Source organism: Oncorhynchus mykiss, chromosome 12 (genome assembly GCF_057628025.1).
Source record: "Oncorhynchus mykiss isolate SJ-2025 chromosome 12, ASM5762802v1, whole genome shotgun sequence".
In the NCBI taxonomy this organism is placed as follows: Eukaryota; Metazoa; Chordata; class Actinopteri; order Salmoniformes; family Salmonidae; genus Oncorhynchus; species Oncorhynchus mykiss.
This window is the reverse complement of record NC_143033.1, coordinates 45,028,229-45,053,770: the sequence shown is the minus strand read 5'-3', so window position 1 is coordinate 45,053,770 and position 25,542 is coordinate 45,028,229. Positions and strand designations below refer to the sequence as shown.

General features: G+C 43.0%; 1 protein-coding gene across 6 annotated transcripts in view; it reads left to right on the top strand.

Moving 5' to 3' along the window:
* LOC110537653 (MAP/microtubule affinity-regulating kinase 4) overlaps nt 1–25,542 on the top strand; it is a 54,692-nt gene that overhangs the window by 22,541 nt on the left and 6,609 nt on the right. Inside the window, exons 4-17 of one of the 6 annotated variants that reach the window (XM_021623858.3) lie at nt 731–779; nt 2,572–2,637; nt 3,259–3,329; nt 5,068–5,124; nt 8,475–8,711; nt 9,215–9,334; nt 11,351–11,450; nt 11,719–11,828; nt 12,099–12,282; nt 12,608–12,834; nt 14,675–14,778; nt 14,965–15,240; nt 20,527–20,609; nt 24,917–24,979. In XM_021623858.3, the coding sequence (XP_021479533.2) occupies nt 731–779; nt 2,572–2,637; nt 3,259–3,329; nt 5,068–5,124; nt 8,475–8,711; nt 9,215–9,334; nt 11,351–11,450; nt 11,719–11,828; nt 12,099–12,282; nt 12,608–12,834; nt 14,675–14,778; nt 14,965–15,240; nt 20,527–20,609; nt 24,917–24,979 (1,747 nt within the window). Of the gene's footprint in view, nt 1–730; nt 780–2,571; nt 2,638–3,258; nt 3,330–5,067; nt 5,125–8,474; nt 8,712–9,214; nt 9,335–11,350; nt 11,451–11,718; nt 11,829–12,098; nt 12,283–12,607; nt 12,835–14,674; nt 14,779–14,964; nt 15,241–20,526; nt 20,614–24,916; nt 25,371–25,542 lie in introns of those variants that run through there. The other 5 variants (XM_090192556.1, XM_021623861.3, XM_090192555.1 and 2 more) reach the window with 5 other exon arrangements.

The window sequence follows — 25,542 nt, the reverse complement described above, 5'->3', positions numbered from 1 at the left end:
TTACTTTACATACCTGTGGTCTAGAGAAAATCCTCAATACAGAAAACATGAAAGAGCCCATATTAGCATAACCTGGCCTGCTATGCAGTCTCACAAGATGGGTATACAACTGACCAAATCCAATGTATCTGTAAATTCACCCTATATGCTGTTTGTTAGTAGTATATCAGTGACAGTAGGTCAGATGGGAGATTGTGGTAGCGATTGGGCTGGGGCGTGTTTGGTCAGTGGAATTCTGGGATTTCTTGACAACGACGACGAGACACATTGGCGTATCCCGTGATTCCCTCTGGCACAGCTGGAGAAGCAGGGTTGCTATGGCAACAGTGACGTTGGGCATTGCCAGAGGAAAAACCTGAGAAAATAAGGGATTGAATGAAGAAGGAGGAAACCGGGAGAGAGAGACATATAGAATAAGGAGAAGGATTGAAGAAAGAGGATAGAAAAGCTTATCATGCTATCTTCTTTCTGATTCTGACTAGATGACGTGGGGGAGTTGCTGCTGATTTGCAACGATGGTCTTTATGTTAAGGAGCCTTAAAGTTATTATGAGCCAGACGAATGGTTCAAATTTAATCTTCTGCTTTATGACAAAGTGTAGACCTACAGCAAATGTTGAAAAAACAAATTGTACACATTGCTATAACATCTACTATCAGTTCAAGACCCCATATTAATATATTATTTGTATTCTATTCACTTCTAACACACTTCCTTCTACGTTTCACAGCTCTTTCGAGAGGTTCGGATAATGAAAGGTTTAAATCATCCAAACATAGGTAAGGGCCTACATTTAAGAATCTGTTATACAGTGCATTCGGAAAGTATTCAGACCCCTTGACTTTTTCCATATTTTGTGATGTTACAGCCTTATTCTAAAATTGATTAAATTAATTTGTTAATCTACACACAATACCCCATAATGACAAAGCAAAAATGGGTTTTGAGACATTTTGGCAAATGTATTAAAAATCACAAACAGAAGTACCTTATTTACATAAGTATTCAGACCTTTTGCTATGAGACTCAAAATGGAGCTCAGGTAGATCCTGTTTCCATTGATCATCCTTGAGATGTTTCTACAACTTGATTGGAGTCCACCTGTGTTAAATTAAATGGATTGGACATGATTTGGAAAGGCACACACCTGTCTATATAAAGGTCCCACAGTTGACAGTGCATGTCAGAGCAAACACATAGCCATGAGGTCAAAGGAATTGTCCGTAGAGCTCAGAGACAGGTTTGTGTCAAGGCACAGATCTGGGGAAGGGTACCAAAACATTTCTGCAGCATTGAAGGTCCCCAAGAACACAGTGGCCTCCATCATTCTTAAATGGAACCACCAAGATTCTTCCTAGAGCTGGCCGCCTGGCCAAACTGAGCAATCGGGGGAGAAGGGCCTTGATCAAGGGGGTAATCAAGAACCCAATGGTCACTCTGACAGAGCCCCAGAGTTGCTCTGTGGAGATGGGAGATCCTTCCAGAAGGACAACCATCTCTGCAGCACTCCACCAATCAGACCTTTACGGTAGAGTGGCCAGACAGAAGCCACTCCTCAGTTAAAGGCACATGACATACCCAAGAAGACTCGAGGCTGTAATCGCGGCTGAAGGTGCTTGAACAAAGTACTGAGTAAAGGGTCTGAATACTTATGTAAATGTGATATTTCTGTTTTTTTTATTTTATAAATTTGCAAACATTTCTGAAAACCTGTTTTTGCTTTGTCATTATGGGGTATTGTTTGTAGATTGATTAGGTAAGAAAACAATTTCATCAATTTTAGAATAAGGCTGTAATGTAACAAAATGTGAAAAAAGTCAATGGGCCTGAATACTTTCTCAATACACTTTATGTAAGTATGTGTGTGTTTGTGCGTGCGTACGTACGTGTGTTCTTGCGTGTGAGTGTGTGTGCATGTGTGTGTTTGTTTATGTTGATATGTTGCAGTTTTTGCTCCTGGCACCTGCTACCATACCCCGTTCAAAGGCACTCAAATATTTTGTCTTGCCCATTCACCCTCTGAATGGCACACATGCACAATCCATGTCTTAATTGTCTCAAGGATTAAAAATCCTACTTTAACCTGTCTCCTCCCCTTCATTTACACTGATTGACGTGGATTTAACAAATCACATCAATAAGTGATCATGGCTTTCATCTGGATTCAGCTGGTCAGTTTATGTCATGGAAAGAGCAGGTGATCTTAATGTTTGTATACTAGTGTAATAACATGTGTAGTCTAAATGGTCCATTCCTGTCTCATCTACCCAGATGGCAGGCTTTTGTCTAAGCCTCTCACTGTGTTTAATAGACTGATACACTACACTACTTGCACATACAGTAGCTAGCTACAGTAGGCCCAGGGTTGGGGATAGAGGGCCCAGGATTGGGTTGGCAAGGGGGGTAGGGAACAGGATTTTCTAAAGATGAAAAAAAATTAATGCCATTAGACAAGACCGGCGTCATGCACCACTGTATTTAGCAGGCCGAGACAGAGATTTGTGTTTTTTAATGAAAGGGGATTTTATTAATTTATTCTTTTTAATCTGATTTTATTTTTGCCTACTACAGTGCAGCTGTTCGAAGTGATTGAGACGGATAAGACCCTTTATCTAATCATGGAGTATGCCAGTGGAGGTGGGTGCATCTGCCTTCCTGTCTGTTTCAATAGACTTAGCTACTGTCTCTCCGTAATGGCTGATTAGCTTGTGTTTGATTAACAGGGGGAAAAGTATAAATAAACCAATGGAGATTACTCAAAATCACAACCTAATGCAACGGTTGTACATTACGTACTCCTACTGTATGTGTATGTAAACACAACATAATGTTGCATATTTTACCTTTGGTGTTCTATGAAATTATATGATAAATGTAAGGGGGAGTGTGGTAATAGGCTTATAGCTTAGGACTGGGGTTTTAGTGGCCAGGGAAAATATTTCTACCAGCATGAAATGTCATTGGGATAGAATATAGGAGGCAGCAGGCCACAGCCCCACAGTCTCTGTCATGACAACATTACTGTTAGGCCTTTGATATTAGCTACTGGAAACATATTAGTTTAATAACTGTTAATGATGGTTGGAAATACAGAATATTCTAAGAATAAAATATGGAGTACAATACGAGTACAGTACGAGTAGAATATGGAGCCAGGAAAGTGTTTAAGCAAGATTGAGTGTACATTATAATGCATTGAAACATATTTTGTCACATATCTCCTTCATCATCATGTTGACCACTCTTCTTTTTTTTCAGGTGAAGTGTTTGACTACCTCGTATCTCATGGGAGAATGAAGGAGATTGAAGCCAGAGCCAAATTTCGGCAGGTATGACGACCACTGTGCCTCACACACCTGTAGGCCGTCTATACTGCCTATCTGTCTGTCTGTTTGTCTGTCTATCTGTCTTTGTCTAGTTGACTGTCTGGCTGGCCGCTAAACTTTCTATCTGTGTCCGTCTGTACATCTCTGTCTTGTCTGCCGCTCTGTTTGTCTTTCTGTCTTTCTTTTCCATTTGGCTTGCTAGCTGACTGGCTGCCTGCTAACCTGTCTGTCTGGCTGCCTGCTAACCTGTCTGTCTGTCTGTCTGTCTGTCTGTCTGTCTGTCTGTCTGTCTGTCTGTCTGTCTGTCTGTCTGTCTGTCTATGTACAGTTGAAGTCGGAAGGTTACATACACCTTAGCCAAATACATTTAAACTCAGTTTTTCCACATTTCCTGACATTTAATCATAGTAAAAATTCCCTGCCTTAGGTCAGTTAGGATCACCACCTTCTTTTAAGAATGTGAAATGTCAGAATAATATCAGAGAGAATGATGTATTTCAGCTTTTATTTCTTTCATCACATTCCCGGTGGGTCAGAAGTTTACATACAATCAAATAGTATTTGGTAGCATTGACTTTAAATTGTTTAAATTGGGTCAAACATTTCGGGTAGCCTTCCACGAGCTTCCCGCAATAAGTTGGGTACATTTTGGCCCATTCCTCCAGACAGAGCTGGTGTAACTGAGTCAGGTTTGTAGGCCTCCTTGCTCGCACACGCTTTTCAGTTCTGCCCACAAATGTTCTATAGGATTGAGGTCAGGGCTTTGTGATGGCCACCCCAATACCTTGACTTTGTTGTCCTTATGCCATTTTGCCACAACTTTGGAAGTATGCTTGGGGTCATTGTCCATTTGGAAGACCCATTTGCGACCAAGCTTTAACTGATGTCTTGAGATGTTGCTTCAATATATCCACATCATTTTACTTCCTCATGATGCAGTGGCTTCTTCCTTGCTGAGTGGCCTTTCAGGTTATGTGGATATAGGACTCGTTTTACTCTTTATATAGATACTTTTGTACCTGTTTCCTCCAGAATCTTCACAAGGTCCTTTGCTGTTGTTCTGGGATTAATTTGCACTTTTCGCACAAAAGTACGTCCATCACTAGGAGAAAGAACGCTTCTTCTTCCTGAGCGGAATGACGGCTGCATGGTCCCATGGTGATTTATACTTGCGTACTATTGTTTGTACAGATGAATGTGGTACCTTGAGGCGTTTGGAAATTGCTCCCAAGGATGAACCAGGTCTTGGCTGATTTCTTTTGATTTTGCCATTTTTCCCAGCAAAGAGGCACTGAGTTTGAAGGTAGGCCTTGAAATACATCCACAGGTACACCTCCAATTGACTCAAATTGACTCAAATGATGTCAATTAGCCTATCAGAAGCTTCTAAAGCCATGACTTCATTTTCTGGAATTTTCCAAGCTGTTTAAAGGCACAGTCAACTTAGTGTATGTGAACTTCTGACCCACTGGAATTGTGATACAGTGAATTCTAAGTTAAATTATCTGTCTGTAAACAATTGCTGGAAAATGACTTGTGTCGTGCACAAAGTAGATGTCTTAATCAACTTGCCAAAAATATTGTTCGTTAACAAGACATTTGTGGAGTGGTTGAAAAACAAGTTTTAATGAGTAGAACCTAAGTGTATGTAAACTTCCGACTTCAACTGTATGTCTTTGTGTCTATTTGTCTGTTTGTCTGTCAGTCCGTCTGTCTACTAACCTGTCTCTCTGTCCTCCAGATCGTGTCTGCTGTCCACTACTGCCACATGAAGAACATTGTCCACCGAGACTTGAAGGTAAGAATGAGGACATTCTATAGAGCTTGATTGAAAAGCTTGTAAACTCACTTTTGAGACAATGGCCTTTGAATGTTTTGGTATCTAGTGAAGAGCTATTTTGTTGTCTATACCCATTCAGCACCATTCACACCCTCTTAAGCTTTAGCCCCACCCATCTCGTTTAGCTCTCGGTGCGTTCAGAGCGCACACTTGACTCTCTGGTTGATTATTTGTTTACCTCTGGATAACATGGAAATATCCTAACCAGTTCTGCTGGCAACAATTTCATTACGCTTTTTTGCAGACGTTTACTGACACCGGCCTTAAGACATGTAGCTAGCTAGCTAGGTAAACAATGAACCTAGCTAGGTTAACAACGTGTAAGATCACACACATCACGTAACGTTAGCCAACGAGCCAGCCAGTTAAAGTTAGCTAGTTAAACAACAATGAACATAGTGCCAAGCTAACGTTAACAGTACACAATAGCTTGAAATGAAACCACTTTCTGTCAAAATTAGAAATGTGTAATATCTGAAAATGTAGCTAGCTGACGCTAGACTATCCTACCTGTATACATCATCATACATGATGGACGCGTCTCCCTGTCATGGATACCATGCCACGGTTGCCCTTAGTTTGAAGATGTAATCCAGAGGCAAGGGTTTTCTCCATTTCTTTAGCTATCATACTCTAATTCCACTGATTTCAAAACTTGAAAGTGGAGAGCAACACTTATGCAGCTCCACTACACAATAAAACATTTTAAAGCCACGTTCGACAGGATTACCAACACAGACTGACCAGCTAAATAGACACAAGCCTTCTATATGGCAGACCAATCGGAACTCCTCTCTCGGGATGTCCAGCCCGCTCATTATCTCAGCCAATCATTACTAGTGGGAAGGTTTCTGACTTTTTCTGTGGCATGGCTTAACCAATAAGGCTCGTAATGTAACAATTTTATTTGTATTTACAGATGGCATACAAGTTTGTTATCAAGGCACATGAAAGTTAACATATTCCAGAAGGCATTTCTACCAAAAAACACATTTTGATAAAAATAAACGTTAAAATGGCTCTCCTGTGAAGTCGTGACTTGCGATATACGCCTAGTTTCCTGAAACGGGTCACATTTAGCAGACACTCTTATCCAGAGCTACTTACAGTTAGTGCATTCATCTTATAATAGCTAGGTGGGACAAACACATATCTAATGGCGAAAGTTAAAACTGCCAAAAATGCAGTCAAAGAGGGGAATAATTGTCAATGAATTAAAAAAAAGGTTTTAATAGAGGCATACTAAGACAAAATAAATGTGTGTGTGTAAACAATAACACATGAGTGCAGCAAATTAAGACATTTATTAAAATGAGGGAAGTGAGTGTTAAACAAATAACTATGCAAATGAGGAAAAGCTTTGCGCAATAAGGAAATATACACCTGGCTCAACTAGAAGTGTGTCTCTACTAAGCGACTGTTGTGTTCCGTGATTTAAGCAAATAAACGCCTAGGCTATTAATTGAAGTTTTACAGGTATTGTGATTATTATTGGATATTTACATCCTTGAACATAAACACAGACAGACGGAATGTGAGTCACTTCTTCTCCCAGTGTTTCCGATGTACTTATCTATAATACACTGCTCAAAAAAATAAAGGGAACACTTAAACAACACAATGTAACTCCAAGTCAATCACACTTCTGTGAAATCAAACTGTCTACTTAGGAAGCAAGACTGATTGACAATAAATTTCACATGCTGTTGTGCAAATGGAATAGACAACAGGTGGAAATTATAGGCAATTAGCAAGACACCCCCAATAAAGGAGTGGTTCTGCAGGTGGTGACCACAGACCACTTCTCAGTTCCTATGCTTCCTGGCTGATGTTTTGGTCACTTTTGAATGCTGGCGGTGCTTTCACTCTAGTGGTAGCATGAGACGGAGTCTACAAACCGCACAAGAGGCTCAGGTAGTGCAGCTCATCCAGGATGGCACATCAATGCGAGCTGTGGCAAGAAGGTTTGCTGTGTCTGTCAGCGTAGTGTCCAGAGCATGGAGGCGCTACCAGGAGACAGGCCAGTACATCAGGAGACGTGGAGGAGGCCGTAGGAGGGAAACAACCCAGCAGCAGGACCGCTACCTCCGCCAAGGAGGAGCAGGAGGAGCACTACCAGAGCCCTGCAAAATGACCTCTAGCAGGCCACAAATGTGCATGTGTCTGCTCAAACGGTCAGAAACAGACTCCATGAGGGTGGTATGAGGGCCCGACATCCACAGGTGGGGGTTGTGCTTACAGCCCAACACCGTGCAGGACATTTGGCATTTGCCAGAGAACACCAAGATTGGCAAATTTGCCACTGGCGCCCTGTGCTCTTCACAGATGAAAGCAGGTTCACACTGAGCACATGTGACAGACGTGACAGTCTGGAGACGCCGTGGAGAACGTTCTGCTGCCTGCAACATCCTCCAGCATGACCGGTTTGGTGGTGGGTCAGTCATGGTGTGGGGTGGCATTTCTTTGGGGGGCCGCACAGCCCTCCATGTGCTCGCCAGAGGTAGCCTGACTGCCATTACGTACCGAGATGAGATCCTCAGACCCCTTGTGAGACCATATGCTGGTGCGGTTGGCCCTGGGTTCCTCCTAATGCAAGACAATGCTAGACCTCATGTGGCTGGAGTGTGTAAGCAGTTCCTGCAAGAGGAAGGCATTGATGCTATGGACTGGCCCGCCCGTTCCCCAGACCTGAATCCAATTGAGCACATCTGGGACATCACGTCTCGCTCCATCCACCATTGCACCACAGACTGTCCAGGAGTTGGCGGATGCTTTAGTCCAGGTCTGGGAGGAGATCCCTCAGGAGACCATCCGCCACCTCATCAGGAGCATGCCCAGGCGTTGCAGGGAGGTCATACAGGCACGTGGAGGCCACACACACTACTGAGCCTCATTTTGACTTGTTTTAAGGACATTACATCAAAGTTGGATCAGCCTGTAGTGTGGTTTTCCACTTTCATTTTGAGTGTGACTCCAAATCCAGACCTCCATGGGTTGATACATTTGTTTTCCATTGATAATTTTTGTGTGATTTTGTTGTCAGCACATTCAACTATGTAAAGAAAAAAGTATTTAATAAGAATATTTCATTCATTCAGATCTAGGATGTGTTATTTTAGTGTTCCCTTTTTCTTTTGAGCAGTGTATATCCTATAGCCTAAAATCCAATATGACATGCTCTCTTTCTCCCCCTCCATCTCCTCCCTTCATCCCTCCATCCCTTTCCTCCATGCCTTCTTTCACCCCTCCCTCCTTCTCTTCCTACCCTTACCCTACCCTCTCCCTATCCTCCCCCGTCCCTTCTCCAGGCCGAAAATCTCCTGCTGGATGCCAACGCCAACATCAAAATTGCCGACTTCGGCTTCAGCAACGAGTTCACACTGGGCAACAAGCTGGACACGTTCTGTGGCTCTCCACCCTACGCCGCCCCGGAACTGTTCCAGGGGAAGAAATACGACGGGCCCGAGGTGGATGTCTGGAGCCTGGGGGTCATACTGTACACGCTGGTGTCAGGATCGCTGCCCTTCGACGGGCAGAACCTCAAGGTGTGTGTTTGTTAGAGGTGGACGTCTGGCGTCTGGGAGACATGCTGTGTACGCTGTATACGCGTGTGTGGGGAGAGGTGGGGGCAGTGTGTCTGTGTGGCTGGTAATCCGAATGCTTCCTAGGTTATAGCGTTGTGCAGAGTACTTTTAGTGTCCAATGGGTGTCTTATTTCTACTGTACTATATGTCTGTGTTGGTATGTGTCTGGGTTGGCCTGTTGTGTTTGATGTGTGTTTGACAATTTCTGTTTTCATATGTATTTGGTGTGCTTGACAACACATGTTTGGTGTGTGCTTGCAATGTGTTTTTGATCTGTGTTTGACAGTGTAGGTGTAGTGTGTGTTCGTCGTGTGCTTAAAAACATGTGTGTTTGTCACTGCCCACAGGAGCTGCGTGAGCACTTCCTGAGGGAAAAGTTTCTTGTGCCTTTCTACATGTCCACCGACACTAACCCTTAACCTCTGACCTTTACCTTGACCTCTCCTCTCCATCGCATCCTATAGGAGCTTCGTGAGCGCGTCCTGAGGGGAAAGTATCGCGTGCCCTTCTACATGTCCACCGACTGCGAGGGGATCTTACGCCGGTTCCTGGTGCTCAACCCTACCAAGCGCTGCACCCTAGATGTGAGGAGGACCAACCCCCCAACACCAATGCCTGATTCACACTATAGGATCAAATCAAATCAAATCAAATTTATTTATATAGCCCTTCGTACATCAGCTGATGTCTCAAAGTGCTGTACAGAAACCCAGCCTAAAACCCCAAACAGCAAGCAATGCAGGTGTAGAAGCACGGTGGCTAGGAAAAACTCCCTAGAAAGGCCAAAACCTAGGAAGAAACCTAGAGAGGAACCAGGCTATGTGGGGTGGCCAGTCCTCTTCTGGCTGTGCCGGGTGGAGATTATAACAAAACATGGTCAAGATGTTCAAATGTTCATAAATGACCAGCATGGTCGAATAATAATAAGGCAGAACAGTTGAAACTGGAGCAGCAGCACAGTCAGGTGGACTGGGGACAGCAAGGAGTCATCATGTCAGGTATTCCTGGGGCATAGTCCTAGGGCTCAGGTCCTCCGAGAGAGAGAAAGAAAGAGAGAATTAGAGAGAGCATATGTGGGATGGCCAGTCCTCTTCTGGCTGTGCTGGGTGGAGATTATAACAGAACATGGCCAAGATGTTCAAATGTTCATAAATGACCAGCATGGTCGAATAATAATAAGGCAGAACAGTTGAAACTGGAGCAGCAGCACAGCCAGGTGGACTGGGGACAGCAAGGAGTCATCATGTCAGGTAGTCCTGGGGCATGGTCCTAGGGCTCAGGTCCTCCGAGAGAGAGAAAGAGAGAAGGAGAGAATTAGAGAACGCACACTTAGATTCACACAGGACACCAAATAGGACAGGAGAAGTACTCCAGATATAACAAACTGACCCTAGCCCCCCGACACATAAACTACTGCAGCATAAATACTGGAGGCTGAGACAGGAGGGGTCAGGAGACACTGTGGCCCACTCCGAGGACACCCCCGGACAGGGCCAAACAGGAAGGATATAACCAGGACCATATATAGGACCATCCCAAACCGTACTGATCTGGCTTGGATATTTTCTTTTCACATTGACCTTTGCTACGTAGATTCAGCAATTATAGTGGATTCGTAACCATGCCATCCCAGTACAGCTCGGTTTGGCTTGTCTCAGTAGTGTAAAAAGGGAATAATAACAGCAGTATATGTCACACACTAATAGCCCAACATGTAATAAAGCACCAAACCACCATAACATGAATATCACCTACATCCCCAACACCCCAACACACACACACACACACACACACACACACACACACACACACACACACACACACACATACATCAAATACAATTTTCCACACCAAATCAAATCAAATTGGAGTAATCAAGGTGACAGACAGTGACACATTTAATACCATCTTGCACACTCTTGCCTGCATCCAACTGATCTGGGGCTTAATCAGTCCAAACAGTTGCAAAACATTCTGTGTGACAGGTAAAATAATAATAAGAAAAAACATGAGAAAATATAGCTACCTCTCTCTCTTTGCTCCTCCTTATACTTTGAAGAAATTAATTTGTTCAAAACTGTTCAAGTGTTGTCTTTCTCTCTCTTTGAGTCAACTACTTACCACACGTCATACACTACATTGCTAGCTAGCTGTAGCTTATGCTTTCAGTACTAGATTCATTCTATGATAGGTTGGAGGACGTTCTCCAGAAGTCATCATAATTACTTTGTAAGTCTATGGAAGGGGGTGAGAACCATTGTATTGATGTCAATGTACCCAGAGGAGGACGGAAAATAGTATCCTCTAGCTACACAAGGATGCTAACCTAGAGGGTGTTGTTGAGGCTACCGTAGACCTTCATTACAAAACAGTGTTTTAATCAGTTATTTGGTGACGTGAATATATTTAGTATAGTTTTATCTAAAACCAATTCTCTATTTTTAGGATTTCTAGGATGTTCCTCCCCTTCCTCCTCTGAGGAGCCTCCACTGACACACACACACACACACACACACACACACAATCACACACACAATCACACATGCACACACAATTTCCAACTTTACTTTCTAACATTGAATCTTGTTGTGATGCCACAGCAAGTCATGAAGGACAAGTGGATAAATGCAGGGTATGATGAGGATTCCCTGAAGCCCCATATAGAGCCTGTCGAGGACTACAGTGACACTAGTCGCATAGGTGAGCTAGCTATGTTCAGGCCACTGGGTTGCCATCCACCATTTTGGCTCTAAGGGCAATGTGTTACTCTTTCATTTTGGCTCTCATGACATCTTTAGACAGTTCATTTCATGCCGATTTGACATTCTCATGAAACATATTTCAGATATATGTATCTTTAAGTCCTAGTTGAAATCTGTTCCTGAAATTCAGCAGGAACATTAGCTTAAAATTATTTCCAAAATGTCTGCCTTCTTTTTCCTCATCTCCCCTCATTTGTGGTCCTCAGAGGTGATGGTGGGGATGGGCTTCACTCCAGAGGAGATCAAGGACGCTCTGCTCAACCAGAAGTACAATGAGGTTACCGCCACTTATCTACTGCTGGGCCTCAAGAACGAGGTGAGATGTCTGGGACTGACCACCAGATGGCAGCACAAGATATCAATGATCTATTATACAGAAATACACAGCAAGCCCTAGTAATCAGTATGTATGCTTGAATTAGGTACGAATGTGTTTAACAAAATAGGTATTTTGATATTTATATAGCCATATTATGTGAATTTGATGAAAAACAGCATACCGGTACACAGAATGCCACAATGCTCTTGGTGGCTCCATATTCAGTCCATGCAGCAGGCTAAAAGGAGGTGGTTTTCTTGGTAACAGGATGGCAGCGAGTCTCGTTTGGCCAGTACCCTGTCCTTGGCACGGATCCGGCCCAGCCCCATCACCAATGGGACCAACAAACACTCCTCAGCCACTGCAGGCTCCTCTTCCTCCTCTTCCTCGCATAGCAAGACCCAGCGCAGCACCTCCACCTATCACAGGCAGCGGCGGCACAGTGACTTCTGTGAGAGTTCTACTGTGCATTCTACTGTATATTTCACTGTACCTTCTACTGTATCCTCTCGTCTACTCTAACCCTAACCCTTCTACTGTAGATTTCACTGTACTCTACCTTTCCTCACCTGGTCTCATATCTGCCCCATATACTCAGCTCCTGTCCTGGCCACTGACTAAGTGTGTGTATGGGTGCGTGCGTGCATGCGCATATGTGTCTTTGTCCGTGCCTGTGTACACACAAGTGTATATGTGTGCCTGCCTGTGTGTGCATGTGTGTAAATATATGTCTCTGTGTCTGTGTGACAGTGTTAACATGTGTGGTCGCCCCTCAGGTGGGCCCTCCATGCCCGTCATGCACCCCAAGCGGAGCCCCACCAGCACGGGTGACCGGGAGCTGCGGGAGGGGCGCATGCCACCGCGTAAGGCCAGCTGCAGTGTGATGGGCAGTCGCTCGCTGCCCCCCTCCAGCCCCATGGTCAGCAGTGCTAATAATCCCAACAAGTCAGAGATCCCTGACCGCCGCAAGGAGATGACGGCCACCACAGTGAGAAACAGTGAGGTAGGAATGGTGGGTTGGGAGGGGGGGGGGGGGGGGAGTTAAAAGGGCTGCATTTGAAATGGAACTCTATTCCCCAGTGGAGGCTGCTGAGGGGAGGACGGCTCATAATAATGTCCGGAACGGCGCAAATTGAATGGCATCAACCATTCCACTCATCCCGCTCCAGCCATTACCACGAGCCCGTCCTCCCCGATTAAGGTTCCACCAATCTCCTGTGCTATTTCCTAAGTAGTGCATTACTATACAGAGAATAGGGTGCCATTTAGGATGCGGCCTAGCAAAGATTTATGTTTCAAGCTCTGTGTTTGAAATGGCCCCTTGTTCCCTAAGTCAGTGCTCACCAGCCTTTTCTGAGTCAAGATCACTATCTGAGTCAAAATGCAAGCTGAGCTCTGCCTCTCAGATTTAATTTAAAGATGACTTTAAAAAGCCTCCGCTCTTCCTCCCTCCTGTTACAAAAGGAAACACATTTTTCCAGCAGATGATGAAACTCAAGTCGCACTGCATTATTTCTGCCTCATGTACACATTCATGTTGTTACACCTATGACCAAAGAAAGTGAAATATTCGTTGGTATTGAAAAAGACACAAGCCGCTAATAATAACAAGGCAAGCTTATCGGAACACTTTCCTATACTCAATCATTGCAGCTGTAGTGCTTGTTGTAACGTGAGTGGAAGTAGAGAGAACACGCATCTTATGGCTTATAAAAGTTTTGACCGAAGTGTTGATAGTGTTGAATAACAACTTAAACATGAACTTACTCTTAAAAACAGAGTCTCTCTCTAGTCATGGTTTTAAAAGATTTGAAATCTCACAGTATCAACTTTGCTGTGCGCTCGAGGCTGTGCAGACACGGTGATCTGAGATATCTGATTGGCCAGCGGTAAGCCTATAGGTGCTCTTGATTTGCTCTCTGGGCCTGCCGGGTAGGCGGAGTTCTACTGTCAGACACATGAAATGGTTCAAAATGGGAATAATTTGCATTCCCTGTGCTACGACTGTTGAATCAAGTGCACACTGTCCACAGTACAAAACAAATAATGGGAAGGCAAAGTGTGGTTGGTGATCACTGCCCTAAGTAGTGCATTACTATACAAGGAATAGGGTGCCGTTTCAGATGCACTCTAGGTTAGAAAATGGAAGGCGCCATCTAATGCGCAATTGGGTTCATTAATTTTTGTGCAGAACACCCCCTTGTTTGATTATCAGCTGTTGTCACACACACATGGGTCGGAAAAGACAATTCTCTTTCTCAATAGTATGCACCGAAATCTTACGAGATGAGAAGCCGAAATTAGTATGACATCGTGGCATTTCAAACTAGAATCCTTAATTGAAACAATAACAAAGGGTCACCCTGCCTGTATTTTTGTAAAAAGCTGAGGGATGGACCTGGAGAAATGAAACCACTCTCAAATTCATAGACTAGAGCTATGGAAGCAAGGACTGACCGTCCATGATATCAAAATGATAGTTTTACAAATGTTTTGAGGCTATAAATTGTTTGTTTAATTTGACATTGTTTACGAACATTGGAGAAAAATAAGCTTGTATTTTAGGTTCTGATGGGATACGATGGGTTACGGTGCCAAAAGAACAAACAAATAAAAAATGGATGTAGCAACTAAGGAGACCAACTTTAAAGCAGCCAACATTTTCTACATTTCACATACTATAAAACATTATATTTTCACATTCCCAATCAGCCTACTATGTAGAACGCTAGTATGAACATTTGGAAACAGCCATTGAGTACTCCACTTTGGTAGTATGCAGTGACAACTTGGTAATGTCTGATTTGGACATTTGTTCTGATCCCGCCCTCCTACTTTCCCAGAACAATATCCCGGGAAGTGCTATGACCCGCCGGAACACATACGTCTGCACGGACCGCTCCAGCACCGACAGACACTCCTTGCTGCAGAATGGCAAGGAGAACAGGTAAAGGGCATGGAAGGACAAGGGGGGGAGAGACTCTCGAAAAGATGTCCTCTCATGTCCGCTGATGATGATATTTTTAGTGTTGTTGTTTTTTTATGTCAACCTTGTTATTGTGAAGTCAAAGACAAATGTCCACTTTGTGTGGACTGTAACATTTGTCTAATTCTAATTGCTTCTCTCCTCCAGCTCGCTGTCCCACCGCCTACCCCCCACCTCCCCCTCCACCCTGAGCATCTCCGGGGCTGGGGCCTCCTCCTCTGGCGAGCGCTGCCGTCTGACACGGGGCTCCACGATCCGGAGCACTTTTCATGGGGGCCAGTTGAGGGACCGGGGCCCGCCCGTCTACTCGGCCCCGCCCACCTCCCCCACGCTGTCCCACCACGACGCCAGTCCACTGCCGCACGCCCGCAGCCGCGCCACTTCCAACCTCTTTACCAAACTCACCTCCAAACTCACACGCAGGTAAGCGGTCAACTCCGTTACAGTCAGCTCCGTTACAGTCAGCTCCGTTACAGTCACCTCCGTACCAGTCACCTCCGTAACAGTCACCTCCGTAAAAGTCACCTCTGTAACACCTACCTCAAAACTCACAAGAAGGTAGTCTTGGACCAGGGTCATGTTTAGAATGGGAAACAGGGGAGGTAGGCCTACTACCTGAAGTTGTTCAAGAAGATCACAGATATTCATTCTCCGTTGCAAAACGTTACAGGGCACAGCCTTGGGTCCTGACATTGGAAACAGAGCTAAATACGTTTTTACCTTGGCTTGCTTGACCAAGAACAACCTCTTTCCTTGGACTTACCCAGCTCTCCCTGGCCTCAGCTATTATACACTGCTCAAAAAAATAAAGGGAGCACTAAAATAACACATCCTAGATCTGAATGAATGAAATATTCTTATTAAATACTTTTTTCTTTACATAGTTGAATGTGCTGACAACAAAATCACACAAAAATTATCAATGGAAATCAAATGTATCAACCCATGGAGGTCTGAATTTGGAGTCACACTCAAAATTAAAGTGGAAAACCACACTACAGGCTGATCCAACTTTGATGTAATGTCCTTAAAACAAGTCAAAATGAGGCTCAGTAGTGTGTGTGGCCTCCACGTGCCTGAATGACCTCCCTACAATGCCTGGGCATGCTCCTGATGAGGTGGCGGATGGTCTCCTGAGGGATCTCCTCCCAGACCTGGACTAAAGCATCCGCCAACTCCTGGACAGTCTGTGGTGCAACGTGGCGTTGGTGGATGGAGCGAGACGTGATGTCCCAGATGTGCTCAATTGGATTCAGGTCTGGGGAACGGGCGGGCCAGTCCATAGCATCAATGCCTTCCTCTTGCAGGAACTGCTGACACACTCCAGCCACATGAGGTCTAGCATTGTCTTGCATTAGGAGGAACCCAGGGCCAACCGCACCAGCATATGGTCTCACAAGGGGTCTGAGGATCTCATCTCGGTACCTAATGGCAGTCAGGCTACCTCTGGCGAGCACATGGAGGGCTGTGCGGCCCCCCAAAGAAATGCCACACCATGACTGACCCACCGCCAAACCGGTCATGCTGGAGGATGTTGCAGGCAGCAGAACGTTCTCCACGGCGTCTCCAGACTGTCACGTCTGTCACATGTGCTCAGTGTGAACCTGCTTTCATCTGTGAAGACCACAGGGCGCCAGTGGAGAATTTGCCAATCTTGGTGTTCTCTGGCAAATGCCAAACGTCCTGCACGGTGTTGGGCTGTAAGCACAACCCCCACCTGTGGACGTTGGGCCCTCATACCACCCTCATGGAGTTTGTTTCTGACCGTTTGAGCAGACACATGCACATTTGTGGCCTGCTGGGGGTCATTTTGCAGGGCTCTGGCAGTGCTCCTCCTGCTCCTCCTTGCACAAATGCGGAGGTAGCGGTCCTGCTGCTGGGTTGTTTCCCTCCTACGGCCTCCTCCACGTCTCCTGATGTACTGGCCTGTCTCCTGGTAGCGCCTCCATGCTCTGGACACTATGCTGACGGATACAGCAAACCTTCTTGCCACAGCTCGCATTGATGTGCCATCCTGGATGAGCTGCACTACCTGAGCCACTTGTGTGGGTTGTAGACTCCGTCTCATGCTACCACTAGAGTGAAAGCATCACCAGCATTCAAAAGTGACCAAAACATCAGCCAGGAAGCATAGGAATTGAGAAGTGGTCTGTGGTCACCACCTGCAGAACCACTCCTTTATCGGGGGTGTCTTGCTAATTGCCTATAATTTCCACCTGTTGTCTATTCCATTTGCACAATAGCATGTGAAATTATTGTCAATCAGTGTTGCTTCCTAAGTGGACAGTTTGATTTCACAGAAGTGTGATTGACTTGGAGTTACATTGTGTTGTTTAAGTGTTCCCTTTATTTTTTGGAGCAGTGCATATAATCACATACAGTACCAGTCAAAAGTTTGGACACACCTACTCATTCAAGGTTTTTTCTTTATTTTTACTGTTATCTACATTGTAAAATAATAGTGAAGACATCAACACTATGAAATAACACATATGGAATCATGTACAGTGCCTTGAAAAAGTATTCGGCCCCTTTGAACTTTGCGACTTTTTGACACATTTCAGGCTTCAAACATAAAGATATAAAACTGTATTTTTTTGTGAAGAATCAACAACAAGTGGGACACAATCATGAAGTGGAACGACATTTATTGGATATTTCAAACTTTTTTAACAAATCAAAAACTGAAAAATTGGGCGTGCAAAATTATTCAGCCCCTTTACTTTCAGTGCAGCAAACTCTCTCCAGAAGTTCAGTGAGGATCTCTGAATGATCCAATGTTGACCTAAATGACTAATGATGATAAATACAATCCACCTGTGTGTAATCAAGTCTCCGTATAAATGCACCTGCACTGTGATAGTCTCAGAGGTCCGTTAAAAGCGCAGAGAGCATCATGAAGAACAAGGAACACACCAGGCAGGTCCGAGATACTGTTGTGAAGAAGTTTAAAGCCGGATTTGGATACAAAAAGATTTCCCAAGCTTTAAACATCCCAAGGAGCACTGTGCAAGCGATAATATTGAAATGGAAGGAGTATCAGACCACTGCAAATCTACCAAGACCTGGCCGTCCCTCTAAACTTTCAGCTCATACAAGGAGAAGACTGATCAGAGATGCAGCCAAGAGGCCCATGATCACTCTGGATGAACTGCAGAGATCTACAGCTGAGGTGGGAGACTCTGTCCATAGGACAACAATCAGTCGTATATTGCACAAATCTGGCCTTTATGGAAGAGTGGCAAGAAGAAAGCCATTTCTTAAAGATATCCATAAAAAGTGTCGTTTAAAGTTTGCCACAAGCCACCTGGTAGACACACCAAACATGTGGAAGAAGGTGCTCTGGTCAGATGAAACCAAAATTGAACTTTTTGGCAACAATGCAAAACGTTATGTTTGGCGTAAAAGCAACACACCATCCCCACTGTCAAACATGGTGGTGGCAGCATCATGGTTTGGGAATGCTTTTCTTCAGCAGGGACAGGGAAGATGGTTAAAATTGATGGGAAGATGGATGGAGCCAAATACAGGACCATTCTGGGAGAAAACCTGATGGAGTCTGCAAAAGACCTGAGACTGGGACGGAGATTTGTCTTCCAACAAGACAATGATCCAAAACATAAAGCAAAATCTACAATGGAATGGTTAAAAAATAAACATATCCAGGTGTTAGAATGGCCAAGTCAAAGTCCAGACCTGAATCCAATCGAGAATCTGTGGAAAGAACTGAAAACTGCTGTTCACAAATGCTCTCCATCCAACCTCACTGAGCTCGAGCTGTTTTGCAAGGAGGAATGGGAAAAAATGTCAGTCTCTCGATGTGTAAAACTGATAGAGACATACCCCAAGCAACTTACAGCTGTAATCACAGCAAAAGGTGGCGCTACAAAATATTAACTTAAGGGGGCTGAATAAGTTTGCACGCCCAGGTTTTCAGTTTTTGTTTTGTTAAAAAAGTTTGAAATATCCAATAAATGTCGTTCCACTTCATGATTGTGTCCCACTTGTTGTTGATTCTTCACAAAAAAATACAGTCTTATATCTTTATGTTTGAAGCCTGAAATGTGGCAAAAGGTCGCAAAGTTCAAGGGGGCCGAATACTTTCGCAAGGCACTGTAGTTACCAAAAAAGTGTTTTTTATATTTTAGATTCTTCAAAGTAGCCATCCTTTGCCTTGAAGACAGCTTTGCACACTCTTGGCATTTTCTCAACCAGCTTTGCCTGGAATGCTTTTCCAACAGTCTTGAAGGAGTTCCCACATATGCTGAGCACTTGTTGGCTGCTTTTCCTTCACCCTTTGGCCCAACTCATCCCAAATCATCTCAATTGGATTGAGGTTGGGTGATTGTGGAGGCTAGGTCATCTAATGCAACAATCCATCACTCTCCTTCTTGGTCAAATAGCCTTTACACAGCCTGGAGGTCTGTTGGGTCATTGTCCTGTTGAAAAACAAATGATAGTCCCACTAAGTGCAAACCAGATGTGATGGCGTATCGCTGCAGAATGCTGTGGTAGCCATGCTGGTTAAGTGTGCCTTGAAATCTAAATAAATCACAGACAGTGTCACCAGCAAAGCACCCCCACACCTCCTCCTCCTCCTCCATGCTTCATGGTGGGAACCACACATGCTGACATTATATGTTCACCTACTCTGCGTCTCACAAAGACAGTGGTTGGAACCAAAAATCTCAAATTTGGACTCATCAGTCCAAAGGACAGATTTCCACCGGTCTAATGTCCATTGCTTGTGTTTCTTGGCCCAAGCAAGTCTCTTCTTATTATTGGTGTCCTTTAGTAGTGCTTTCTATGCAGCAATTCGACCATGAAGGCCTAATTCACGCAGTCTCCTCTGAACAGTTGATGTTTAGATGTGTCTGTTACTTGAACTCCGTGAAGCATTTATTTGAGCTGCAATTTCTGAGGCTGGTAACTCTAATGAAATTATCCTTTATTGCAGAGGTAACTCTGGGTTTTCCTTTCCTGTGGCGGTCCTCATTAGAGCCAGTTTCATCATAGCGCTTGATGGTTTTTGCGACTGCATTTGAAGAAACTTTCCGCATTGACTGACAAGCATGTTTAAAAGTAATGATGGACTGTCATTTCTCCTTGCTTATTTGAGCTATTCTTGCCATAATATGGACTTGGTCTTTTACCAAATAGGGCTATCTTCTGTATACCACTCCTACCTTGTCAAAACACAACTGATTGGCTCAAACTCATTAAGAAGGAAAGAAATTCCACAAATTAACTTTTAATAAGACACACCTGTTAATTGAAATGCATTCCAGGTGATTACCCAATGAAGCTGGTTGAGAGAATGCCAAGAGTGTACAAAGCTGTCATCAAGGCAAAGGGTGGCTACTTTGAAGAATCTCAAATATAAAATATATTCTGATTTGTTTAACACTTTTTTGGTTACTACATGACTCCAAATGTGTTATTTCATGGTGTTGACGTCTTCACTATTATTGTACAATGTAGAAAATAGTAAAAATAGAGAAACTCTCGAATGAGTAGGTATGTCTGAACTTTCGACTGGTACCGTATATATAATGTAAGGAAGCATGTGCTTCCTCCGTGCCAATCAACTATAGCTGACCTGTTATCCACCACTCCCTTGGCCATGATTCAATGATATTCTCTTTCTCCCCCTCCTCCTCTCCCCTTTATTTCTCTCTCTTGCTCTTCCTCTTCCTTTCCGTACATCAGGGTCAATCTTGACCCCTCTAAGCGCCAGGGCTCAAACAAATCAGTCTCGGGTTGTACCCTTCCCCAGGGATCAAAAACAGTTAGTAAGTTCCCATGATACTAGCTTCTGTCTGCCTGCATGTCTGCCTGCCTAACCTACTGGATGTGTGTGTGTGTGTGTATGTATGTGTGTGTGCGCGCACCTGTCTGACTGTGTGCTTGTTTACTTACTTATATGTTTGCCTGTCTGTTACATTTATTTTTGTCTGTCTGCATGCCTACCTGTTTGTCTATGTCTTACCAACCTGTCTAATTTGCCTAGTACTTGTATGCTGTAGTATGCCTGCCTGCCTGTCTTCCCACTTGTCTTTGTTCTGCAGCTCTCTGCTTTTTGGTTAATTCCTTTGGCATACCCTTGTCATCCATTGTCTTGGGGGTAACACTTTACTTGAATGTTGCATCATAAGGGCTACATAACACTGTCATTACAATGACATGTCATAAACCGTTTTGACTTGCTGCAACTGACTTTAAACTGTCACGACACAAACCATGAATTAACTATGGCAGTTTTGCTAGACGATTGGCTAATCTACAGTAAACATAGTCTGTATCATTTTGACAGTGTAAAGGCATTTGTCATAAAAAACTGACACCTATGACATCTGTTATGGCATTGTTATGAAAGTGTTATGTAGCCTTTATAATACATTGGGCTTCTGTTAAAATAAGTATTTGTTCCAGGGGCACCATCGTAGTGGATAAGGTCTTCTTGTGACTCCATCTACTTTGTTTTAGTTTTATTTTGAATGACATTTTATTCCCGGGCATGAGGATTATCTTTGTTGTGTGGTGGAATTAGGGTTGCAAATTGAGGGTATATTACCGGAAACGTTCAAAGTTTACCATTAAACTATCAGTTTTTTTTTTTTTTGTGCGCATTTTATCAGATGACTATCTACTGTAGTGACGTTTTTGATACTTCAGATTATCACAGGTGTCTCTAATTACCTCTGGAACTATGTGGCCTTATCACACGGAAACGGTGGTGGTGTAGTGGGGGGTAAATGTAAGTAAATGCAATTTAGCCATATGTTTTTGTTCCTATACAGTTTAACCACTGTATTTTTTTAAACCGCGACCGGCGATCAGTTTACCCACCATTTTTTTTTACTTTACCATTACCTCACTGCATGTAAAATGTAGAATATATATATATTTTTTAATTAGAATGACAAAACTGTCAAAAATCGTCCTAAATATAAACCATCAACTTAGTGAATACCATTGGTGTTTTTTTAAATGTACGCACTTTTATTTATATTACTATGTCAATATGTCTTTATTGTAAATATTTTTGCGCGGAATTGGTGGCAGTTGTGAAAAAAGTCAATAGTTGTAAGAGTTGCAGAGTTAATTGAAAATAATGCAATTGTTAATTATATGCTTTTTTCATTCATTTGGCTATTTTCTCTTGAACCATATGGTCTATCCACTAGAAACTCATGGACAATATGGACACAGATCAACAACAAAAAATTAATACTATATATGAAAAAAACTCATCCTAATTACCATAGATTGCCACAGATGACCTTTTAATTACAAAAAGTACAGAAGATTCCGGTAACTTTGGTAAATATCCAGTATCTTTGCAACCCTAGGTGAAATTGATAGTGATGGACAGTTGGTGTCACAGAATGCACCAACATTTACACTGCTGTGGATTCTCCCACTTCGCCTTAAAAGACATGGAATGTAATCACATCAGTACAGTTTACTGTTCTCAATGAACAAACACAATATGAGACGCTTGGGGTTGTTTATTCATTTCTTATATTGATACAGCGTTATTATATTACTCTGTTGTGCAAGTCAGGGCGCTCTGATACAGAGTGATATTTGTGCCAATAAAAAGTATGTTGCACTCTTATCACTCCATACTCTGACCTGTATACATGAGTTGCAACTACGTCATCTGATCGCGTCACCACATTGTTATCAACATTCTCAAGACGCTGTCAGCCATAGTGGCTCCTGAATGTCGAGTGGTGCCCAGTCATTCTGAACAGAGGCTAATGATTGTTTCGTCTTTACAGTATACTGTAGTGGCATGAACATATAATGACATTAATAGTAGGCAAATAATAAGTAGGAAACAACTTTGTCATCACCATGATGTTGTTACATTTACTTTGGACAGAAGACAATGTTGTCATTAGCTAGCAAAGTTTATCAAAAATACCTAGCAATGCTAACGTTAGCTTAAATCCGGTGCTCTCCTCTCACGCTTATCTAGCTAGCTAACATTATACTGCATCTAAAGGTAATATGAAGACATCACAATTAGAGGTCGACCGACTATGATTTTTCAACGCCATACTGATTATTGGAGGACCAAATACAGCCTAATCTCGGGAGTTGATAGGCTTGAAGTCATAAACAGCCCAATGCTTGAAGCATTGCAAACGCAGGAAAGTGCTGTGTGAATGCTTACGAGCCTGCTGCTGCCTACCACCACTCAGTCAGACTGCTCTATCAAATCATAGACTTAATTATAATATAATAACACACAGAAATACAAGCCTTGGGTCATTAATATGGTCAAATCCGGAAACATTAATGTCGAAAACAAAACATTTATTCTTTCAGTGAAATACGGAACCTTCTGTATTTTATCTAACGGGTGGCATCCATAAGTCTAAATATTGCTGTTACATTGCACAACCTTCAATGCTATGTCATAATTACTGTATGTAAAATTCTGGCAAATTAGTTTGCAACGAGCCAGGCGGCCCAAACTGTTGCATATACCCTGACTCTGCGTGCAATTAACGCAAGAGAAGTGACACAATTTCCCTAGGTAATATTGCCTGCTAACATTAATTTATTTTAACTAAATATGCAGGTTTAATTTTGATTTTAAGAAAGGCATTGATGTTTATGGTTAGGTACATTCGTGCAACGATTGTGCTTTTTTTGCAAATGCGCTTTTGTTAATCATCCCCCGTTTGGCGAAGCTGTGTCACGTTCTGACCTTTATTTCCTTTGTTTTTGTATTTAGTTAGTATGGTCAGGGCGTGAGTTGGGTGGGCAGTATATGTTTGATTTTCTATGATTTGGGGATTTCTATGTTTCGGCCTAGTATGGTTCTCAATCAGAGGCAGGTGTCATTAGTTGTCTCTGATTGAGAATCATACTTAGGTAGCCTGGGTTGCACTGTTTGTTTGTGGGTGATTGTCTATGTTAGTGGCTTGTGTCAGCACAGGTCTCATTTGTAGCTTCACGGTCGTATTTGGTTTATTGTTTATTGTTACTCTTTTGTATAGAGTTCAGTGTTCTCTTTATTAAAATTCACTATGAACACATACCACGCTGCATATTGGTCCTCTGATCCTTCTCGCCTCTCCTCTTCAGATGAAGAGGAGGACGACCGTGACAAGCTGGCTGTCTTTGTTGGGAAGAAATGGTCTTCACACAGTTCGCAACGAGCCAGGCGGCCTAAACTGCTGCATATACCCTGACTCTGTTGCACTGAACACAAGAGAAGTGACACAATTTCCCTAGTTAAAAGAAAGTCATGTTATCAGGCAATATTAACTAAATATACAGGTTTAAAAATATATACTTGTGTATTGATTTTAAGAAAGGCGTTGATGTTTATGGTTAGGTACACATTGGTGCAACGACAGTGCTTTTTTCGTGAATGTGCTTGTTAAATCACCTGTTTGGCAAAGTAGGCTGTGATTCAATGATAAATTAACAGGCACCGCATCGATTATATGCAACGCAGGACAAGCTAGATAAACTAGTAATATCATCAACCATATGTAGTTAACTAGTGATTATGTTAAGATTGATTGTTTTTTTACAAGATAAGTTTAATGCACCTTACCTTGGCTCCTTGCTGCACTCGCATAACAGGTAGTCAAGCCTGCCACGGAGTCTCCTCGTGGAGTGCAATGTAATCGGCCATAATCGGTGTCCAAAAATGCAGATTACCGATTGTTATGAGAACTTGAAATAGGCTCTAATTAATCGGTCGACCTCTAATCACAATGACAACAAAAGGTTTTCCTACTAATTATTTGCCTCCTTTAGAAATGTTAATCAATGGCAGTTGACAATGCATTGAGTAGAATGTTCACTCGGGAGTCAGCCCTCAATATAGAACTTATAAAACAATATTGTGACGCAACGTACAACCGATGAATACCTGGAGTTTTTTTGTCGCTGTTGTCGTTTGCTTGTCCTCACTCTATGATTTCCTTTCTTTTTGAATGGCTTCAAAGTATTGTGGATTGATGGTGACTCTCTCTGTGTACTTGGTGGACATGGAACTGCATCTCCCTTAAAACACCTCTCTGATTCCCCATTTAATTGTGTGTGTGTGTGTGTGTTCTCTACGCAGGGTCACAAATGAACCTGAGGGAATCTGCCGATCTGCGGTCACAAGGTCAGTATATGTCACAAGGTCAGTATATCCGGCAACCCTTTGTCACCTCATCTATAACCCCAACATAACCGTGTTAGGTTGTTGTCATGTTTTAGACAGTAAACTTGCTCACATTAACTGAAAATTCATTCTTAAATTTAAAGGCCCAGTGCTGTCGAAAATGTTGATCAGTGTTATTTTCTGATAGTTGCTGGTTGAAAATACAATATACACAGGACCTTCTAATCAACAGGCTTGCATCGTCTGGAGTTTTTGCTTGCAATGGTGACATCACCATCGGTAAATTGGTAAAGAGACCTAAAACAAATAGAGTTCCAAACCTCTCTGCCAATACAGCTATTGTTCAGTTTCCCCCTCCCCACTCCTAGCAAAATTCTTGATTAAGAAATATGTTTTTGCTAAAAACAAATGAAATATATTGCAGTAAGGTACTTAATTGTTACCCAGAAAATATTTGATATTGATATAAAAATGGCTGCATTGGGCCTTTACTAGATTCAACCACCCATTCTCACTTTCTTTTCTCCTTACCCACCCCTTTCCCTCTAACAACTCTTCTCTCCTCCTTTTTCTTTTACTCT